The 23,147-nt window shown below is 41.1% G+C and overlaps 1 protein-coding gene across 2 annotated transcripts in view; it reads left to right on the forward strand.

The window, feature by feature from the left end:
* SYNPR (synaptoporin) overlaps nt 1–23,147 on the forward strand; it is a 289,559-nt gene that overhangs the window by 246,400 nt on the left and 20,012 nt on the right. For both annotated transcript variants that reach the window (XM_060239446.1, XM_060239447.1), the window contains one exon: nt 20,480–20,678. In XM_060239446.1, coding sequence (XP_060095429.1) covers nt 20,480–20,678 — 199 coding nt within the window. The remainder of the gene's footprint in view (nt 1–20,479; nt 20,679–23,147) is intronic.

The following is a 23,147-nucleotide window of genomic DNA, read 5'->3' on the forward strand; positions in this document are numbered from 1 at the left end:
GTGAGTTTCTTCACAAAGGGAAGGCATTTACCAGCTTTTCTATCCCTGCATCTGGGATTCAATAAATCTGTTTCACAGTGTTCCTTCAGTAGTTTGCCACTGATTTATGATTACAAGCTGACAAAGGAAGAGAAGTGTGGGAGTGAGCCAGAAACAAAAGATGCTAGAGATTATGGTGCTTGTGTCTGTCTTGGCTGTCAGCAGCTGTGCTGAAACGCTAGAAACAAGAGGAAACTAGATTTCTTATATACCTTACAGTATGACTGAGTTCATGAAGCAGTGGCTTTTTTGGAGAAGCTGGATGCTTCCTGTAATCTGCCCAGCTGCAGATTTTTATGTGTCCTTTGGCATATCTGCTTGGTGTTTCCATCACAGTTAAGTTCTCCTTCTTCTCCAAATTTCAAATACACCAAAGAGAACATAATATGACTCTTTTGCATTTTGCTTAGCCCCATCTTAGGTCAGAGTGTCAGGCCAGAGTGAAAGACCCAGATTTGAATCCCCATTCTACCCTGAAAGCTTGCTGGGTGACTCAGGGTCAGTCATACACTTTCACCCTAACCATCCTCACAAGGTTGTTGTGAAGATAAAATGGAGGAGAGAAGAATGATGTAAGCCTTTTTGGGTCTCCATTGAGGAGAAAGGCGGGGTATAAGTGAAGTAAATAAATATGCTGCCTTTTGAATAATTTGTCATCTGAAATAACTGAAAATATCAAATACACCATTCTTGAGTCTGGTAATCAAGGATCGATTGTCCAATGTATAGCTGTATATGACTGGTTTATTTTGTTATTTCTGTATCTCTTTTTTTGCCATATTCATAATCTGATATATGCCAATAAAAGCTTGTGTTTGTTGTTGTTGTAAAAGTCAAGAAATAGTAAATATAGCTGAACATGAGGAATAAATAAAAGATGGCTTGGTGGGTGGGAAGAAGAAAAGGAAGCAGGGGAAAGAGACAGGATATGGGAGTTGCCAAGAGGAGGGAAAGGGTCTCAATTTAATTATCACTTTAACATAGTTATTGTTCCAAAATACAAATTATTGCTGTTCTGTCCAGGCCTCAATTTGGGCAGGAGCTCACAGGAGTGCAGCTCCGGAACCTCTAAATTTTATTGTGCTCTTTCTTTCTCCTCCCCCCACCCCAATACTTACTTCTAGGCTCCATTGTTCAAACCCCCTGTGAGAATTTTGCTGAACTCTAAGATTTGACAAACTTTCTAATATTTTTCCCCACAAAAAATGGGGAAAGAACCAAAACATATAAAGCAGACAGATGGAAATCCTCATCATGCCAGTGTGGCCACATAGGAAAAAGTAATTTTAAAAGTATGATAGGAGAAAGGTTTTATTATGACAATTATAATTCAAGATGCACATAAAGGTAGATGCTGAGCTGATATAATTTAGTACACCTTCCAGTGATGTCAGGGGTGTGTGGCATACATGAATGAATGATGCAAATGAGTTGTGCTAATGAGCTTTTCCTATGAAATGACCCCTGGTTCTATCATTTAAAACAGGGGTGTCAAACTCATTTGTTGAAAGGGCCAGATCTGACATAAATGAGACCTTGTTGGACCGAAGCATGTTGGGCCGGGCCAGGTGTGTACCTATTTAAGATTAGGTAGCAGGATATAAACTTTTTAAAGGACATAGACAAACACAATTAAATATTTTAAAAAAAAACCCTTAAAATAAAACATACTTAAAATATTAGCACTTGTTGGTCTGAAAGGTGCTTTGTTTGTATCTCTCCCATGGGATCCAGGGAACTGGACAAAGGAAGCTCTGGCTCTTTCCTTCCTTCCTCAGGGGACCACAAGGTGGAGGAGCCTCAGCCAATAGAAGGAAGAGAGCTTGGCTCAGTAGCTGTGCTGTGCAATCGAGAGAGCCTGGCAAAGCAAGCTAACCTTCCCCCCCTCTTCCTCCCCAAGAGAGGAGCCTCAGCCAACGAAGAAAATAGAAACTTTGCTCTGTAGCTTCTGTGCAATTGAGCAAGCCTTGCAAAGCAAGCTGTGATGCAGAAGGGAGCAAGAAGGAAGCAGATGACAGCCAGTTGCTCAGGGGCCTTATAAGAGCCCTCCAAGGGCCTGATTCGGCCCCTGGACCACATGTTTGACACCTCTGATTTAAAACATGGATTTAAAGGCCCATGCTGAAAATGCAATGAAAATGCATCAATCTGGATTCAGTACAAATCTTTGTATATCTGAAGACATATAGAAACAGCATTGGGATGTATCTTAGCCAGATATCAACAAATTTAATTATTAGTGGTAATCCACAATAATTTGGTGTTGTATGCAACTTAATTGTCAGTGTTATATGCAAATTAGTATTCATTATTTTATTAATGATGACCACTAATTTCCTTAAGGGCTAGTGCAAGACATACCTATAATGGGATATACAATAGACTTGTGTATTTCTGTTATAATTAATAACATTAATTATGAAAAATGGGTGTTTTGTGATTATTATAATTAATATGGAATTAGAACAAATTTGTCATCTAAACAGTCTATAACAAAAATGGTTTTGTTTTGTTCTGGGATTTTTTTATTATTCCTTACTGTGCCTCCATTGGTTTCACTTTAACAAGGTATTCAGCATTTTCATAATAAAAGGTATACAAGAGAGTACAGTGCTCTTTAGGGGCCTTAGGGAGGCAGGCTCTGGGATTTCTGGGACTGAGTGCAAACTGTAGCTGCTAGGATTACATAGATATGTGAGGTATTCCCAAGGGTGGAATTCTAGCAGGAGCTCCTTTGCATATTAGGCCACACATTCCTGATGTAGCCAATCCTCGAAGAGCTTTTTTGTAAGGAGGATTGGCAACATCATAGGGTGTGGCCTAATATGAAAAGGAGCTCCTGCTAGAATTCCACCCCTGGGTATTCCAATTCTGAAGGAGGACTTTGCCTTCCTCTCTCCCCTCCAGTGCTTGCCCTTGCAATCTTCACTCCCCCACATGGGTGCTGCTTTTGCGATAGTATCCCCCTTCCAAGCAAATCTGCCTCAAGATCCTGTTCCTGCTGCCTGCCTGCCCTCCATGTACCACCAAATGCCCTTGCCTTGTCAAGCCTCTTCCTCACGCTCAGAGCATTTTTTGTAGGAAAAGCCCAGCAGAAACTCATTTGCATATTAGGCCACACCCCCTGATGCCAAGCTAGCCGGAACTATGTTCCTGCTCAAAAAAATGCCCTGCTCATGCTACGGTTCTTCAGGCTGAGTGACTGCACTGCTGTTTGTGGGTGCATTCACATTACACTAAATAATGCATTTTGCTACTGGATTTTTGCTGTTCATACACCGTAAAAATCCAGTTACAAAACACATTATTTAGTGTAGTATGAATGCACCCTGTGTTACAGTTTAGAACCTTTCCTACCAATTCTCATTAGACTTTGATGTTAAACATGGGTGCCTTTCGTTGTCTCAGAAGGGGATGGGGCTTTATTCTATCTGCTGAAATTTGTGGGTGTCATCAGGAAATACTACACTCCCCATGGGTCTTGTCCAATTTGGAAGGAAAACCATGAGGATAAAGACCTGAGAAAAAGAGGGGCTTCCATTGAAAACCCTGGGAAATAATAATGAAATGAAAACCAAACAACTACAGTGAAAGAAACAATAATGACACGAAGCCATATGAAGCAACCCAATAACAAAACTTTTGTAATTAATAACAAAAACAAAAAATGAAACAAATTCTTACTGTCTAACCGATCATGCAAAATTTTATACATAGGGTTATGAAACCTTTGTATGCAAAGGAGAAATACCTGGATTTTAAGGCAAACTTCAGAAAATATATCACTTCCCTTTCCCCACCTACCTAGCAACTGCGTTTAAGATGGGCGTGGGACAACAGCTGCAGGATAGTAAGGAAACCTTCCTAGTGTTTGCTTCATCCTGGAGCAGAAACTGGATTCAAAATAGGGGCAGTGGAGGAAAAACACAATGCCATCCCAAGCATTGTATGGTCGTACTCGTACTTGTTTGTCCCCATAGGAATCTTGTAAGAAAGTAGTTTAGAAGGGAAATCACTTGAGAGAAGTTGGCTTACTTGATCAAGACTTTCCAATGAGCTCAGCTGAGATGAGAATTCTGAGCTATGCCCAGCCCTAGGCACTGGAGCGTACTGGTTCATGTCTATTGTACTTGCAAAACCGCTATTTATAGATTGTGATGCAAGTCTTTTTACCTTTATTGTGCACACACACCTCATATGTTCCTAAATTTTGTCCTCTGGACTTAGAGTACTCTGCACGGTCTGCATCAGTGTTCAATAATGCATTGGTACAGTTGGAGATCTGAAGCTCTGCTGTCTAATTATAAAAACTGTCCCACCAGGGTGGGCAGCAAGGAATAGGTCAATGCTCTTATGATCATCTTCCACGATTCACTGTCACATCCTGGTCCCGGCAGTGCCTTTTTCTCACTATAATCTGGGGCCTTTTGTGAATAGATTTGCCTAAGTAGGCATCTCTGGTTGTGCTTCTTCTTTAAATTGCTCTGGTTCACACTGGAAATGAAATGAGCAGAGAGGTTAATGCTGTACCCTGCTGTGCAGAATTTGGGAGAAGTTGCCTTCTGGGTACACAAAGCTCTCGTTGTGACATTTTGAACAGCTCAATTCCCCTTTCATATTTAATGTGACCTAATAAGGGAAAAACAAGCCTAAGGCTCAAGAATCTTGGTTAGGAAGGCAAAAAATATACAGTACTTGAATGTAGCTTCAATTAAATGCTGATCTCTGTGTTACAGTGCTATTGGAAAGAAGGTGCCTAAGATTGTGTATGCCACAACCACATATTTATGATAACCCTGACAAGTGGTGGGATTAAGGATTAGGATTTTTAGTCTTTTTGCAATAGTCTCCCATATCTCCCAGTTCAAAGGCACCAGAAGATCTCTTTTCACATGTAATATTGCTTGCGGGGAGGGTTCAAAATTTAGCATTAGAGCAAGGAGAAAGTCATATTGCTTTTTGGCACTTCTGTTTAAAAAGTTGAACCTCCCCCCCCCCCAAAAAAAAAATTGTCAAAGTGTTTTTTTTAACTCACATTTTTATTATTTTAACTTAGAATAAAAAACAAAAACAAAAAAATAAAACATCCCTTACAGAGATAAGACATACAGAAACAGTGCAAAAACTTAAATATAAATAAATTATACGTATACAAAACCTTGACACATGTTATATACTAGCAACATATTTAAAGAACAAATTAGTACAAAATGTAGTCCAGATATTTAGTTGGAATAGATGAGCTGGAAGACGGATTTTCATTTATGTATGCAAGGAACCCAAACCATTTTTCAACAAAGGTATCTGCTAATAATGGATTTTCAAATTTCAAAATGCAGGATGCCAACTTATCATAAATCAAGAGATCCCAGACTTTATCAAACCATTGACGAATATTAGGAGCTTTATCAGATTTCCAACATTGTGCCACCTTGATCTTAGCCGCCATTAATAAAATAGAAAGTAGTTCTAATTTCAACTTAGAACACGGTTTCTTATTCCATATATTCAGCAGAATCAACTCCGGCTCTAGAGGGATAACACAACCTATTATTTTCGTAACAATCTTTAGCACAGATTTCCAAAATACTTTTATCTTAGGGCAATCCCACCAACAATGTTTGAACGTGCCTATTTCTCCACACCCTTTCCAACAACATGGGTTTGGGATTAGTTTGCTACGAAACATAGTATACGGTGTGTAATACCATCTGGACCAGACTTTAAAATTCTGGATTCTAACATAAGAGCATCTTGATTTAAATAGAGAGCTTTCCCACACTGAAACATTTCCCCTCATTTATAACAATGTTTTTATAACATTGTTTATATAACATTGTTATAAAAGAGCCCGGTGGCACAGAGTGTTAAAGCTGCAGTACTGCAGTCCTAAGCTCTGCTCACGACCTGAGTTCGATCCCCGGCAGAAGCTGGGTTTTCAGGTAGTCGGCTTGAGGTTGACTTAGTCTTCTATCCTTCCGAGTTCGGTAAAATGAGTACCCAGCTTGCTGGGGGGAAAGTGTAGATAACTGGGGAAGACAATGGCAAACCACCCCATAAAAAGTCTGCCATGAAAATGTTGTGAGAACAACGTCACCCCAGAGTCAGAAATGAATGGAGCTTGCACAGGAGACCTTTCCTTTCCTTTTCCTTTCCTTTAAATTGAGCCCAAGGTTTTGGAGACTGCTGGCAGATCATCCTTTTTCTGAAGACTGCAGGTGTGAATCAGAAGTAAAAGGCACTTTGCGTTACAGATACCACTTGAACATCCTGGATTTGACAAGGTCCCCAGGGTGCCTTGGTTTATGGCAGGACTCCAAGCTGCACAGCTGATCTTTAAGGATAAATGGACTCCCCCACACACATCATAGTCCAAGTCATAGTCAACATCACAGTCCAAGGTGCCACCAAAATGATCTCTGCTTTTTCAAGAGTGATCTTCAATTCATTACTCCTTATCCCACCTGTCACCTATTCTTAGCACCTGTCTGAGATATCCTCAAAAAATCAGATTATAGGCAAAAGACAGGTGGAGTGATGTGCTATCTGATGACACCTTGCTCCAGATCCCTATATGATGTCATCCAGTTGTTTCACACTGATGTAGCATGGAGGACACAAAAAAGCTCAATAGCATAAATGCAACAATGAATTAACATTCTCCTGGCACTGCCCTCAAGATCACACTACTAATGACTGAGTATACATCAGCTTAGTCCAAGTATTATAATTTAACTGATTGTTGTCTAGTGCTGTACATATGCAAAGTCAACATCCTACCAAAAATAATTAGATGAGCTCTTACTAGGTTTTCTGGGGTTTTGTGAAGCTGTGAATGCCTTTTGAGCATGAGGAGGAATGCTCTATCTATGCACAAATGTCTGTCATTAGCTGTAAATTTTAAAGCCTTAGCCTACTTCTTGGTGTTATAATGAGGATAAATTAAACTCTCATGAATGCAGAGAGAACTTCAAAAATGTGATGGAATTTCCAGAGTGCTTCTCAACAATGAACAAATTGCCTACCTCTGCATTAGAAAAAGTGCCCTTCCTTCTTTTTTCTTCTAAAAGATCATTTCCATAGTGATTTTTTTTGTAAGATGGCAGAAATCAATCCTTCGGAACATTGGCTCTGGGTTGTGCTGCTTAAAATACATTTATCCATTGTTTAGCGGGCTTTCATTTAGTACTGCATTCACATCACTGATGGATCGAGTATGTAAATGATTATTCAATCGACATTTCTGATTGATGGTTCCTTCCAGCTCAAACAAATTGATAGAGCTTTATATTGTTGGAAGCGGAAGGGATAGGACTATGCAAATCAGCTTTTCAGAGCCCACTGCAAAAATGATTCTCCATTTGAACACTACACTGGAAACAATCAGTTATCCACAGCTGATTTCATAAAGTGCCCCAAGATACATAGCTGATTTCATAAAGTACCCCAAAGTACTTTACACAATCAAAAACATCTTTTTAAAACAACAACAACAACAAAAACATATATGTTGGGTGCCTACAGACTGGAACCAGTGATTGCCATTGAAAAAGAAACAGAGCCTCTGCGTACATTAATAGTACTCACAACCACATCTTTGTATCTGAAAAAGGGAGTTTAACTCTCAAAAGCTTTACCTTGAATATCTAGTTGGTCTCTAAGCTGCCACTGGACTTGAATCTCACTCCTCTGCTGTAGAGCGACATAGCTACTCTCCAGAGATCATTTCAATGTATTTTATCATCCCAAGTCACGCACCCTTGGATCCCTCACAACCTCTCCATACTTTTTTGCAACTTTCATTCTCTCAGCCTTTGGAGGAGAGCTGGAATGCATCCTCCTCCTCCTCCTTCACTCCCCACCCCCTTTTCAGTACTGGAGGGGAAGCCACACACCTCATTGGCAATGTTCCCTCTAAGGCGTGGAGTCTTGTGAACAAAAATTCTACTTTGTGAGCTACTGCCATTAAAGTTGTGAGCTGCTGCATAGGTTAGTTTGCTCTGGGGCCGTTTTTCCTGAGCAAAGACAAAAATGTATGAGGAGCCTAAAAAACTGTGAGCTAGTGCACGCTAACTCAGCTTAGAGGGAACACTGCTCATTGGTCTTGGCTAAGACTTCAGGTGTCATTTTAATTCTGCCCTTCTCGTACCATCCCAAGCATGAGGTGGCTTGTTGAGAGAAATAGGCATGATGGTGTTTCAGAATGGCATAATGCTGGCAGCCATCCTGGTTGCTGATGCTGAACCTTCATTCCTCATCATTGCCCCTTGTTTAGCCGCTACCCAGTGGCACTCACTAATAAGCTCTCTCTGCACCACCACATTTACCATTCAGTGAAGCTGGCCAGGCAATGGACTCCTTTGCAGCACCATTACTCTTTCCCTGATGTATTAGGTGTCATTACATGCAAACTCTGAACATTTGACCCTCTACCTAAAACCTGAAATGATGCAGCGTTGCAAGAGGAATAGTCAATGATTCTGGATTCACTACTTTTCACTGAGGTGATAAACCTTATCTGGGTGTCACTGGGAGTGCCCATGGCTGAATGCTCTCCTGTACTGAAAGAAATCCCATCAGGTCACCAAAACAGAGTACTACTCCGCTTAGTGATGACAATGTGCAGAGTGAAGTCAATGAGTTTAAAAGGGCATAGCTCTGCTTAGAATGGGACTACAAATGTCAGGGAAAATGTTCCAGCCAGTGCTTTTTTTTTTTTTTTTTTTTTAGAAAAAGGCCAGCAAGAGCTCATCTGCATATTAGGCCACACCACCTGGTCTGGGAGCACATGGCTGCTGCATGGCGGTTCAGGCCAGCCAGAGCCCTGGCCAACCCAGACGGAGCTCCACTCCTGTGGGCTCCTGCAGGGAAAAAAAGCCCTGGTTCTAGCCCTCATGTTGTTGTGTACAACAGATTTAAATCATGTGATATTTAAGCTGCAATCTCAAGTGGTACAAACCAGTGGCACTAGGTTTGCATTAGGATGAATGTAGAAATAACAAAAAAGTGGGGGATTCATTTTTAGGTATAAAGGAAAGACTCAGGGCGTTTTCACACTGACCTTAATCAGCAGCGACACCCCTCTTCACCGCACAGGATCGGCGCGGATTTCGTACTAATTGCCGCGGAGCACCCGGAAGAGCCGGAAAGTCCCGCGGCTTTTGCGGCACAAACGGAAACCGCCAAAAACCAGTTTCCATTTGCACCACAAAAGCTGCGGGACTTTCCGGCTCTTCCGGGTGCTCCGCGGCAATTAGTGCGAAATCCGCGCCAATCCTACGCGGTGAAGAGGGGATCGCTGCTGATTAAGGTCAGTGCGAAAACGCCAGAGTCAAAGTACTAAGAATATTCAGTATCAGGATTAAAGTTCACAGAAGTGCTGGATGTGTTCAGCTCCTTTTCCTCCGTTTCCATTTCTATAGGTACATTCTTGAATTATCTCAGTGGGATTGTATTGAGGTGTTTGTTCATATCTATGTTTTTTACCTTAAAGCAACCCATTTGAGATTTGCTGGGTTCATGAGAGCTAGTGTATTATAGCTATGGATCAAACTACACAAAACTGCTGGATTAGATTTCCTGTAGTTTATTTAAAGCCTAATAGCAGCAGGTGAGGCTCCAATTCATGTGAAGAAAGGCGGACAATGTAAGAGAGTATTTAGTCCTTCCTGCCCCACTCCCATTTTCCCATTCTAAACCATTCTTCCTTTCTTCAAGTTGTAGTCTGTCCAGCATGAAAAATTATTTCGGTAATACATATGGGTGCATCTGAAATACGGTTGCCAGCCTCCAGGTGGGGCCTGGAGATCTCCTGCTTTTACAGCTGATCACCAGCTGGCAGAGATCAACTTCCCTGAAGCAAATGGCTGCTTTGAAGGGTGGACTCTTCAAAGAGAGCCAGTTTGGTGTTGTCATTAAGTGTGTGAACTCTTATCTGAGAAATCCGGGTTTGATTCCCCACTCCTCCACTTGTAGCTGCTGGAATGGCCTTGGGTCAGCCATAGCTATCACAGGAGTTATCTTTGAAAGGGCAGCTGCTGTGAGAGCCCTCTCAGCCCCACCCACCTCACAGGGTGTCTGTTGTGGGGGGAGAAGATATAGGAGATTGTAAGCCGCTTTGAGTCTCTGATTCAGAGAGAAGGGTGGTGTGTAAATCTGCAATTCTTCTTCTTCTCTCTGGCATTGTACCATGCTGAGGTCCCTCCCCTCCCCAAACCCTGCCCTCTCCCAGATCCACCCCCAAAGTCTCCAGCTATTTTCCAACACAGACCTCGCAACCCTAGACTGGAACCATGAGACAAGTAATAGATTTCAGGGGCAGGAAATTTAGATACTGCAAGCAGTGCAGGAGGAGGGGTTAAAAGCCCCTAACTTTAGAACTACTTTCCAAGCAAAAAATGGGAGGACTTTTGTCAAACTTTAAAAAATCTGGGTGATGCAAGCACAGATCTCCCTGCCATATAGCTGGGCCATGAACTTGCCAGCTTGCCTTCAGTAAACTTGTATTCTCTCAGCCAGCCTCATCTCTTTGTGAAATATGGAGGCAATAATACAAATGAAGGTGAAATCAACCCTGGCTGTTTTACAAATATTGGTTTTCTTTCCCCCAAGAGCTCAAATAGCTTGGCACAATGCATAACATCCAAAATTGGTCTGAGCTGATTTAGCTTCAACTTATGGAGGCTGAGAATAAAATATCTGGCATCCATCTGAATTATACAAAATATTTGGACATGAAGCTGCCTTCTACTGAATCAGACCATCAGTCAATCAGGGTCAGTGCCATCTACTATGAATGGCAGCTGCTCTCCAGGTCACAGGTGGAGGTCTGTCACATCACCTACTACATGATCCTTTTAACTGAAGGTGATGGGGATTGGACCTGGGACCTTCTGCATGTAAAGCTGATGCTCGGCCATTGGGCCATGCCCCCATCCCCATTTCAAATATTTGTACTCTGTCTTTTGAAAAATTATAAACTCTATAAAAGACAGAAATGGCATTTGCTCAAACATCTCTTGAACAAGAAAATGAAGCTACAGAGTCTAAAAATTATCAGATTTTCCCAGTTTGTAATAATAAATTTTATTTAAATGGCTTTTAGTTTAAGAACCACTTTTGTACCTGTGAGGTCAGTATTTTTCATACAACTGCTTTCCCAGCTCAAAGGAGGAGGGCTTCTATCGAGCTTTTAAAAATCAAGCCACTTCTATCAAGCTGCTGCCAGTAGCTTCTGTTAGCAATCACTCAGAAGGAAATTAATCTCGTGCTCTGTCTGTATGAAACTGTCCTATTTTCTGAAATAGAAATGGGAATGTAATGTACAGACCATTACAATTCCTTGAGTCCAGAAATGAAATAATCATCAAGACAAGAAAGTTCCCATATGTGTCAAGTGATGTAGTATGACAAATTGAGAGGGGGGGCGGGATCAGTGCCTAAAATGTATGTTTCCTTCTGAATAAGTCCAGTCAATCAATTTAAACATTTGCCAACACAATCAGTGTATAAAATCAGGAATGCTATCCAAAGCAACTACTATTCTTGCAGAATTGTTTTTTTAAAGTAAATCAAATATAGTGGCAATTTTAAGAATCCTGACCTTTGTGATCATAGCAGGGCTCTACCTCCTACTGCACTATAGTTTCCAAGCAACAATGCAAGAATATGCATGCATTTGTGAAATAAAATAAGAGCTGGAGGGTTTTCTTTATTTTTGTAATTAGCAACCTAATTGTGATTCTAGCCACCCATCGCTAAATAAAACCACAAAAACTGCAGCAGTAAAGTTCAAACCCACCTACTAACTATCATTCTTATTAGCTGGGGGGGGGGGGGGCAGGAATTCCTAAGTGGGTTTTACACCATCATCTAAAAGTTAAACATCCCAACAGATTTCTCATGAGATGCTGGTTCAAAGTGAAGTAAAGGCTGTTCTCACTGATGCTAAATTGATCTTACACAGTACTGGTACCTTAAGCAGGGTACCAGAAAGTACATCTGAAATATCCATTGGCACCCTTAATATCACCGAACATACTTGCAAAGTGTGTGTTTTCCTTTGTGTGGATCACAGAAAGACTCTGGACGTACGTGGCTGACCCTCCAAGCCATAATCTCAAATGAGGTAGAATACTGGCACACTTCAGGCATCCGAAGAAAGGCAAAATGTAGGAGAAGGGAGTTGGGTCATGGAAGCAAGCCTGAGCCTATGACCGTTTTCGCACACAGCTCACCTCGCAGTCACAATCCTGTTCCCTCCGAAGCATCTGGTCGGATTTCTCACCATCTGCGCCAAAGTTACAGGAAGTGCCGCAGCTTTTGCATAGCAAACGTAAACCGCTAAAACCCAGTTTACATTTGCTACGCAAAAGCCGCAGCACTTCCTGTAACTCCGGCGCAGATGGTGGGAAATCCAACAGACACTGCGGAGGGAACAGGATTGTGACTGCGAGGTAAGCTGTGTGCGAAAACGGTCTATATTTATTCAACATGGTCTTTAATTAAAATCAAAGGGAAAAAAAGCAAGTGACAAAATCAAAACGGAATTAACTGAAGACTAATCAAAAAGTTAATGTTAAAATGCATTAAAGAAACTAAAACAAATAGGGTCTAAAATGGAAATGGAGAAATTAAAAATAAAATTGTAGGCACATTCCCAGAAGCCTAAGAAGGAAAGTTCTGCTAATGGCCAATACTTGGCCCACTGTAATCTGCCTCCAGCCAGTGGCAGCCGGTGGCTCAGAACTAACATTTGCCAATTTTAGCTCAATGAAAGCAGCAATTATGTGGCACGATATGGCCTGGAGACTAAGCTTAACTACTCTTGCAGTATAGCTTACTATGGAGAGTCTTCTTATGAGGTGATCCTAAACAGAGCTACACCCTTCTAAATCAATTGAAGTTGATGGGTTTCAAAGAGTGTAACTTCATTTAAGACAACAAAATTTGAGTCCAGTGGCACCTTTAAGACCAACAAAGTTTTATTCTAGGTATTAACTTTTGTGTGCATGCACACTTCTTCAGATACATTGAAATGGAAGTTACCAGTCCACAGGGTGAGCAGCAAATCAGCATACAGCATCTCTCTACAGAATCTATCTTAATTTTTGATTAACCTGTTATGACAGATCCCTGGCACTTCCCCCCTATCAGGCAGGTTTTCCTACCAGATATTAGTTTCCATCTGTGACTGAGTAACCCCAAGTAGCCTGGATTAGCTGTTGTTTAGAAAGTATGTTTGTCCCACCCCATCATGAAGATCTAATTTGTCTTTTAATCCAGCCCAAGAACTTGATGGAATAAGCAGGAACCCTCTTGGTTTTCCCCTTTCGAATGGCACTTGAGACAATATAAAATGTGAACAGAAATAACAATTGTATTTAACAGGCAGGGACTGAATAGGCATATCAGGGGTTGGAAATGCTACGGTAAAAATTGCTGTTAATACAGATTATACTTCTTTTAACAATCAAAATAGTGTTGTTGAAACTTATTTTATATTTTATTGGATCTTAAAAGTGAGAGGCATTTGAATATTTTAGTCTCAATGTTTCTTCATATACTTTCCTATTACTCTTCAGATTTCCTGGAGACAGTCTCTCTATTTGTGTACCTAAATACTCCCCCTTTTGGAAACCAGTTTCTTTCAATACCCTGAGGTGTCTAAATCTGATTCCCTTCGCAACAGCCCAGGGATTTCCTCAGAGCAATCCCTCCCCCTAGTGTATCTGGGCAGGAATTATTCTCTTCCTCCGCCTCAGAAGATATACCCTTTTCTTTTGGCTTGAATGAGAGTTTCAGCATACTACCCAATGGCACTTGCCAAAATCTCAGTCCCAGTTCTGGTGTCTGTGTAAAATGGACTTTAGCTTAGGCTGACTCTCAGACATTCATTTCTGATACTGAATTCATAGAAAACATTTAAGGCAAGGAGTCATTTCCCTTCACTCCAAAGGTGGACTTGTCTGACTGAGTCTGTCAGACTGAAACTGACTGTCAGAAGTTGACTGACTTCCCAAAGATGAACTGACTGAAAGACTAAAAGAAAAAGATCATCTCTTCAGCATTCAGCTAATCATATAGTTCTTCTCAGCTGGCACTAGCCAATCAGAGGAAAGGGGAGGAAGGGAGCAGCCTGTCACTCAAGCTCTCCATTCCAGTGAAGAGTTAATTCTTCACCACCCAGCACTCCCAGCACCTTTCTACACTAGGAAACCTGTTGTTAAGGACAATCCATCACACCTGTCAATGTTTTCCACCTTTATCAAGACATGGAGTCAACTCATCAAAAAGCATAACTCTCCAGATGGGCTGCGATTTTTTTTCAAAATGAATACAGATTTAATCATTGCCAATACAGGGGAAGCAATGGTGCCTGTACAGAAGGAAATCTTTGAGAATGCATTCAGATTCATTTCAGTCAATTCATATTTGCCCCTCTATTGATGAGGGCTTTTTGATTTTTTTTTACAGGATGAATAATTTTTGTATGTACCAATCAAGGAGAATCTGTCTTTGCGAACACCGTTGGAAATGTCTGCTCAGAAGAACAAAATACCTGATTTTTCAGATACCAAGAGTGGTGACGAGAAAGCAAGAAAGTGCAAAGAATAGATCATCATTGCAATGAATACTGCCAAATTACAGTTCCACTCCTGTCGTTCTGCATGTTGAAGGGTTTTCTTTCTGGGAAAAGAGGGCCAGCAAGGAAGAGTCACAAGCTACAAACCATCTGGAAATTTCAGACTCAAAGGCTGTCAGGGAATGATGATGGAGGATGCAGTGATTAAGAGATCAATTTTGGTGCAGCATCAGGACCCTCAGTTTGAAATTTCCCATCACTTCTCTGCTGTTAGACTTTGACAAAGATTTTACAGCAATCTTCTGTTACAGTTTCCTTTGAAGAAAGTCTGTAACTGAGAAAAGTTTCCTTTTGCATGAATGCCTGTTCTACTTGTTCACTTTATTTATCAGGAGCAGGCAGACTCTCCTTGCTATCCCCATCTGCCAGTTTGCACACATTGGGGGGGGGGGGTCAAGTTGCAATGGCCCAGCAGGCAAATGGTCCAGCTGGAACAGGTGTAATAAAGCATTATAGCAATTATGGAGGCAACTGCTACATGATGTACTCTGGGCATGTAGCAACACCATTCCCCGTGTCTGACCTCCTTCAAAGTTTTCTGATTGGTGGACCATTAACTCTCATCTCAGGAGTCAGGAGACAGTCCCTTGGACAGCCATACTGGCTTCTCTAGTCGTTTCCAATTCCACACACACCCTTTGTTAGAATAATTTCCAATTGTACTTTCATTTTGCAGAATCTTCCATCACTTTCTAACTCTCTCTCTGCTCAGGATTTCAATCCAAGGCAACCTGTCCAGATCTTCTTTCTGGTTTCTTGTAGAGTCTAGGGCAGGGATGTCACTCATTTGTTATGAGGACCAGATCTGACAGAAATGAGACCTTGTCAGGCCGGGCCATACATGTCCTAAAATGTAATGCCAGGTAGTGGAGATATAAACTTCATAAAGGACACAGATAAACACAATTAAAGAATAATTACTTAAAAGATTAGCACTCTTGCAATATTTTGTTTATTTAACAGTCTTTGATAACTGACACCTCTTGCTCTGAATTATTGCATCAAAATGTGGAAACACTGTCTCCTGTTGCAGCAATCTCAGGTATGCTGTTCAGGTGTTGTTCAGGTGTGTGTCTGTAATTTGCAAACCTAGTTTTGATTTATTGACATTCATTACAGAAATCTCATGGTCAATGCTTTGAGCCCAAGACACAGAGGAAAACATGAAATAGCTGGGCATTGCAAGTTTTTGTACATAAATTGCTTCATGTGCTGGTCAGCCAACGTAGAAAATAGAGGCTTTGCTCTGTAGCTCCTGTGCAACTGAGCAAACCTGGCAAAGCAAGCTGTGATGAAAAAGGAAGCAAGAGAGGAAGAAGGAAGCAGATGACAGTGAGTTGCTCGTGGGCCTGATAGGAGCCCTCTGGGGGCCTGACCCTGCCCATGGGCTGCATGTTTGACACCCCTGGCCTAGGGTATACATCTCATTATGCTCAGGTTTCATATCCTGTGCTATTAAAAATCCTAAAATGGCATGGTTACTTCCCCCCAAGACTCCTGCCTTCATCAATCATTTCTTCCATGTGGGTCAGGATTAAGTCCAGGATAGCAAATCTCCTTTGTTCCTTCTGCAGCCCTCTGGGAGATGTTGTCCACAAGGCAAGGCCTGAATTTATTGGACACCGTATTGCTAGCTGAGTTAGATTCTACGAAGATGTCAGGATAGTTGAAGTCTCTTGTGCCACTATGCAGCAAACCAGGGAGGGGGGCAGGGATATGTTGGTAGTGGCAGCCTAATTAAGGGAAAATTTTGAACCCCACTTAAAAGGGGTTTAGGGAGCAGTGAGGGATTCCTGCTAGGATGAGTGGGTTCCCTCACCAAAATGACTTCCTCCTTAGCTTTTGAGCGTGGCTGTGCTTCACCCACTTGCTGAGTTGGAAGGGAGGGTGGCCTGATGGGCACTGGGGCAGAAGCATCACCTGCCCATATCATCATGCATGCCTGAATGCCTTTTCAACCATGTACGCTCCTGAAAGCAAAGCATTGGGGTCCGTATTTATATGTGCATTGGATTTAATCTGAAATCCCTGATCTGATAAATGGTACCATAGATAACTAAGGCATTTATACTTTTACTTTTAAGGCATTAATATGTCCCAAGAGAACTATTTTGTAGGGTAACTGAGTTATAAATGACACATTTTAAGTTGTTAAAACAACAAAATGTATACTGTTTTATGATTTTCCTGCATTTGGTTTTGTGAGCCACTTTGAGCCAGTCTTTGGAGAGGGGCATATAAACTGCCCCTGGGATGGGGGGTAGAGAAAGTAAACATAAAACATCCTGCCCCTCTTTGCCATGCACTTCTTTAGGAACAACTGATAACGCAAAATGACAGAAAGAAAATACCTAAACTGTGAACATTTTTTATCTGTCTTCATTGGGACAATTTTGTCTTTAATAATAGTCTTTAATGGAGGCCTTGGTTAGAAAGGAAATGACAAGATGGTGAGAGACTGTGTGGTGTAGTCTGTAGGATTAAACTGGCCTTGTTTCGATCAAAAGATCCAAATCCTGTTGAAGTCCATGGGATTTAATTCAGACAGTCTGTATGTAGTCTCCCTGTGAAGCAATGATACATATATTGCTCTTTGGCAGTGATTCTTTTCCTTTTTCTCTAGCTCCTTTTTTTTCAAATGTTCTCTGTAACCTTGGTTAGCTTTGTCTTTCTGTGCTGTGGGGAACTGCAAAGACAAGCACTAATTCCCTTTTTCCTCCAGAAGACAATAAATCCTGATGAGAGGTATTTGCATAAGTGTGTGGGAAACCATTAAAGACCAGTCAGAAACCTCTTTGGTTGTGTTTGGAAGCATCTCTTTGCTCCAGTATTTTGTCCACAGGGGCTGGGATGGGGGAGGTTTGGGGTGTCACCAAGTTTATTCCACCAGCTACTTAAAGTTCAGGCATGTGTGTACCAAGCAGGCCTCAGATTCAGTGGGAGCTCACAGGAGCACAGCTTCTAAACCATTCTGAGAGTTCCACCTCCTCCTTCTGAGAGTTTCACCTCCTTGTCCATTGAACAGTACGTGCAGCTGCATAACAATCCCTGGATGAGCTCCATCACCTATTTTTCTACAAAATGTCCCCTGGTACCAAGTGCCGTCAAGTCACTTCTGACTTTTGGCGACCTTATGAATTAATGACCTCCGAAATGTCCTATCATTAAAAGCCTTGGCCAGGTCTTGTAAATGGAGGGTCAAGGCTTCCTTGATTGAGTCAAGCCATTTCATGCTGGGTCTTCCTGCTTTCCGACTGCCTTCAGCTTTTCTGAGCATTGTTGTTTTTTCCAATGACCCTGGTCTTGTCATGATGTGACCAAAGTACAATAACATCACTTTAGTCCTTTTAGTTTCTAGGGGAAGTTCAGACTTGGTTTTATCTAGAATCGACTTTTCCCATGTTACCATCGGAAAAGAGCAAAAATCTCTTCATGTGGGGAGGAAGCAATCCTCTACTTCTTCCATCTGAGAATTACATGTTTTGAATAGAAGTTTCCTGTGAGTTTCAGTTCTATAGCATATTTATTCCTAAGAGTAAAAATGTATCCCTTATTGTTCAGATCTGCCAGGGCTGCAGGTCCTTCTGCCTGCTTGTCCTGTACAACTGCTATTTTTGCAGTTCTTTGTCATCTAAGCATTTGATTTTAGTCCAGTTGTACATACCCTTTTCATCTGTTTTTATTACATGACTTTTAAATTCTGGTTCATTTCATGAAGCCAAATTTCCTGTAGGGATATTTTTGATACAGTTAGGATCTCTCTGTTGTAGGATGAGCCATGGTACAGTGGTAGAGTATCTGCTTTGCATGCACAAGGTCTTAGGGGCTATCCCTGGTGTCACCAGTTAAAAGGACCAGATAGTAGATGATGTGAAAGACCTCTGCCTGAGAACCTGGACAGCCACTGCCTGTCAAAGAAAACAATACTGACCTTGATAGACCAAGGGTAAGAATTCAGCTTGGGATTCCTAACCTCCAGGTGTGACTTATAAACACAACCGCTGAAATAATGGGAGCACAATGGGTCCCCAAATATTATATAAACATATTACACACTTTTTGTGTTTAAAACAATTTATTATACTGTAATATATTGTAATAGCACATTATCATTTGTTATTAAAAATTAATATATATATATATATATATATATATATATATACACACACACACACACACACACACACATACACATTACATTTTCTCCATCCCTCCCTGCTTTTGATGACCCCCGGCAGTGTATTTTATTTAAATTGTTAAAAAAGGTAATTAACTTTATTTATTAAAGAATCTTACTCCATAGAAAGAACATAAAAAAAAAGAAAAACCATAGGCTGTAATTATAATCCATCTTCCTAGTAGTTCTTTAGTCATTAACAAAAAAACAAACAAACGAAAAAGATATATTCAAATAATCTCACTTTTTTCACTATAATCCATTTCAAGTTTCTTTAGAGATTAACTATTGTCAAAAATTGCCAAATATCCTTTAACATTCCATTGTTTTTCATGGGACTGTGTTCTGTTATTGCACGGATGTGAATAATGGTCAAATAAACATTGCTACTATATGTTATAGATTAAAAAGTGTGTAATATGTTTTATTATTACATATTAGACACTTTTTAATCTATAACATATAGTAGCAATGTTTATTTGACCATTATTCACATCTGTGCAATAACAGAACACAGTCCCATGAGAAATCCTCACTTCCTCTTCTTGAAAAAAGTGAAGAGAATGACAGTCCCTTCTCTCTTATTCTCCATGTTGGAGCTTTTAGCCTACACTCTTTCTTGCTCCCACGGTGAATTTTTTAAAGCAAGCCAACGGTCCCATAAGAACCGATAATGTTCATTCAACAGGTAAGTCACTTCCATAGTGGGCATTCGTGGGCATTTGATGAAATTGCTGAGCAGACAGGTTAAAACGGATAAAAGGAAGTACTTCTTCACCCAAAGGGTGATTAACATGTGGAATTCACTGCCACAGGAGGTGGTGGCGGCCACAAGTATAGCCACCTTCAAGAGGGGTTTAGATAAAAATATGGAGCACAGGTCCATCAGTGGCTATTAGCCACAGTGTGTGTGTATATATAAAATTTTTTGCCACTGTGTGACACAGTGTTGGACTGGATGGGCCATTGGCCTGATCCAACATGGCTTCTCTTATGTTCTTATGGCTTCTCTTATGGCTTCTCTCATGGCTTCTCTTATGTTCTCTTATGTTCACAGGTACAGATGAAGGCTGAAATCTACAGCAAACAGACACACCTTCCAATAACAGGCAGCTTCGGTACAACTTTATCCGCATTTTACAATGACTTGAATCCTTATTCCGAGCCACAGGAATAAATTTTACATGGATCTATGCTTTGTCTTGCTATCTGTTTCTTCTTTCTAGTCTTAAAGGCTCCAAATAAGATTCAAGTCATTGTAAAATGCCAAGAATGTTGTACCAAAACTACTTGTTACTGGGGATGCAAAGGCAGTGTAGTCCATACCGGCATACCTCAAATTGTGACTACTGTAAACATCACACAAGCATACACACCTATAACATGAATCTGCTCTATTAGCTCAACAACCCTTCCTTCTTCAATAGCAGCTATCAGTGTCTCCTGCACAGGATCAGTGTGGTGGCAGAACACCACAGTTACAACATTACAATGTCCTGTTGGTGTAACCCCACATGCAGATGGGGAAAACAGCACCACCACTGTTTTGAATGACCAGATTGTTTTGTAAAGAAGTAAACTCTTTTCTGAACTGACTCGCTTCTCATTTTGGATTTTAGGTTGTACCAGGTGAATTTTGATGCTCCCACCTGTGAAGGCAAACGACGAGAAAAACTTTCCCTCATAGGAGACTTCTCTTCTTCTGCGGAGTTCTTTGTCACTGTTGCTGTCTTTGCCTTCCTCTACTCCTTGGCAGCCACAGTAGTGTACATCTTCTTCCAGAACAAATACCGTGAAAACAACCGGGGCCCTTTGATTGTAAGTGTGTGTAAAGTCAACACTGTCAACCTCCTATTCAATTGATTCTATTTATTTAGTCTTTCTCTTTGAACATAATTCATTGGGTTGATTTGATCACATAGTATGTGTGATACAGCAACATTTTCTCTCATATAAGGATTTGCGGAAATGCACACTCCCAAAACATCAACGTTGAATATAGCAGAATCAGAAAGAATCACAGAGGATGAAAAGGACTTTGTTAAAACCACACTCTATCCTTCAGCATTGTGTAGTAGACTACTGCAGTTGGTGATCTAAACCAACGATATACATATTTACTGAGCACTAATAGTGCTGATAAGCACAACAAAGACCATAGAAATATCATAATTAATGCACAGATATTGTACAATCAATATTTAGCAGCCAGAACCAGATGAGTAGCCAAGAGGAGATATTATATGACCACTAACAAGCTATAGATGGACATACAAGAGCCAACTAGGAACGTTCAGGGAAAAATTTGTCAGCAAAGCAGGGTTTAAGAAGAAGAGAAATAAAGAACTGCTTCCCACATAAAGGAAATAGGATGGTAAAAGTTGCAGAGATCTGAAGGAATGGGGGAAAGAAATCAAAAGAACTGAAAGAGGTAGGAGTCATACTTAGGAATTCCATTAATTTCATGGTGAATGCTTTCAACGACCAAACATACTGTGTTCATCTGCCCCGAACAGAAGAGAGCTGATCACCCCATCTGTTCATCATCTCCTAAAGAACAACTCAAACTGCTCCTGAACAGAAACTGCTTCCCAAATTTCATGCTGAGCCCCTGGCCTTGTAGTGACCTAGAAGGAAGTTAGGAGGTAGAGATCAAAAGCTGACTCTTAGCAAAACAAAGTAAGAGTCCAGTAATGCCTTTAAGACCAACAAAGTTTTATTCAGGATGTAAGTTTTCATGTGCATGCACATTTTGTCAAACAGGATGGAATCAGACTTGCCAATCCATATATATGGACGTGTGTGTGCGTTTGTGTGTGTGTGGCTACCCACCTGGATCTTAGCAACACAGGGAGGAACTTGAGGTGGGGAGAAGAGGACCAATTGGCTTCATTCCCCTCCACCCCAAACTGTCAGTTTCTCTTGCAGAGGAATGAGAAGATTTGTTCTCTGTAGCTCAAGCAGTTTGGGTGTTACCTTGGGCTCCAAAGAATATGGGTCCTTAATCTTTACAACCCATGCATCAGTTTCAGGTGGAGATGAAAGAAGTATTTTTTTCCCTCGACCCCAGACTGACAAAATGGGCTGACAGCTTGTACTATGAGAGAACAGAAACTATCTGCTTCTATTCTCCACAGCCCAAGCTGACAGCTAAAGGAGTGCAGAAGCAATCTACTTCCTCCCTTTCCCACCCCACCCTATCCCAGAGGTTGCCCTGCAGAGAACAGAAGCAGACCACACCTGTTCTCCTGCAGCACAGCTTGTCTGGAGTGGGGCGGGTCTAGTTCTGTTTTCAGCCAAAATTCTCTTTTTTTTTTGAGGACAAGAAACAAATTGCATCTCTCCCCCTCCTCAAGCTGCCACCTTAGGTTGCAGAGGATAGGAGGAGAACACTCTTGTTTTCCTTATGGCTGCCAACATGCCTGGAGAAAAACACCTTGCCCTTTTAACAGAGGTGTAAATGTGTGGAAATGGGCAACTGAAGCTTTGCACAGCATGGAGGTAAATGGTAAGTAACACCCCATGGAGCCTCTGTTGAAGGGACAGGTCTTTTTTTCCTCCAGGTTGTTGTAACCCACATGAAAAAGCAGGCTCCCAGTTGCTCAGGGAGAGTTGTCAATGTGTGGGTATCTCAGGATGCAGCCTGTTTCCATGACCCTGTCCCATTCTGTATGTGTTCAAAGGATTCTTGCCTCATATGTTTGCATTATTTGGTTGTGGTCCAGAAAATGCAAAGGGAGATCAGTGAACTGGAGGTATTTTAATCATATTTGTCTATGAAAATTAACCGGAGCTGTGGCTTGCCTTGCTGAGATCGGTGTGCCAGGGTTGCCAGCATCTGGGTGGGAACAACCCAAAAACCTGTGGGCAATTAACGAAGTATCATACACAAGAAATAGCTACTATTAAACCTAATTCCAAAAAACTCTCTTGAAAGTGACACAGTCCAAAATAGGATTCATGTACAATATTATATGTATATGAGTAAACTCTCATAATCAAACATAAGATAACAACCAAAGTCCAAATTCATTCAGTTCAATGTAAGCATGTCAGTTTCCAACTTCAGTAGCTTATTTCCACTTCAGTAACTTCGCCCGCCTGCTCCTGCAGGATGGGTTAAAGTGCTAGTGCTTGTGCTGATTCCCTTGAAGAAAAATGTCTTCTGTTCTTATAAGTTCTTTCCTATTTCCAAACAGCAATTATAACAGTTTCAAAACACCAACAAGTTGGAATTCATGAAAGTGGGTACAAAGGAAGCCTCTGGGTGGGTCCTGGAGATCTCCC

Source organism: Heteronotia binoei, chromosome 5 (assembly GCF_032191835.1).
Source record: "Heteronotia binoei isolate CCM8104 ecotype False Entrance Well chromosome 5, APGP_CSIRO_Hbin_v1, whole genome shotgun sequence".
Classification (NCBI taxonomy): domain Eukaryota; kingdom Metazoa; phylum Chordata; class Lepidosauria; order Squamata; family Gekkonidae; genus Heteronotia; species Heteronotia binoei.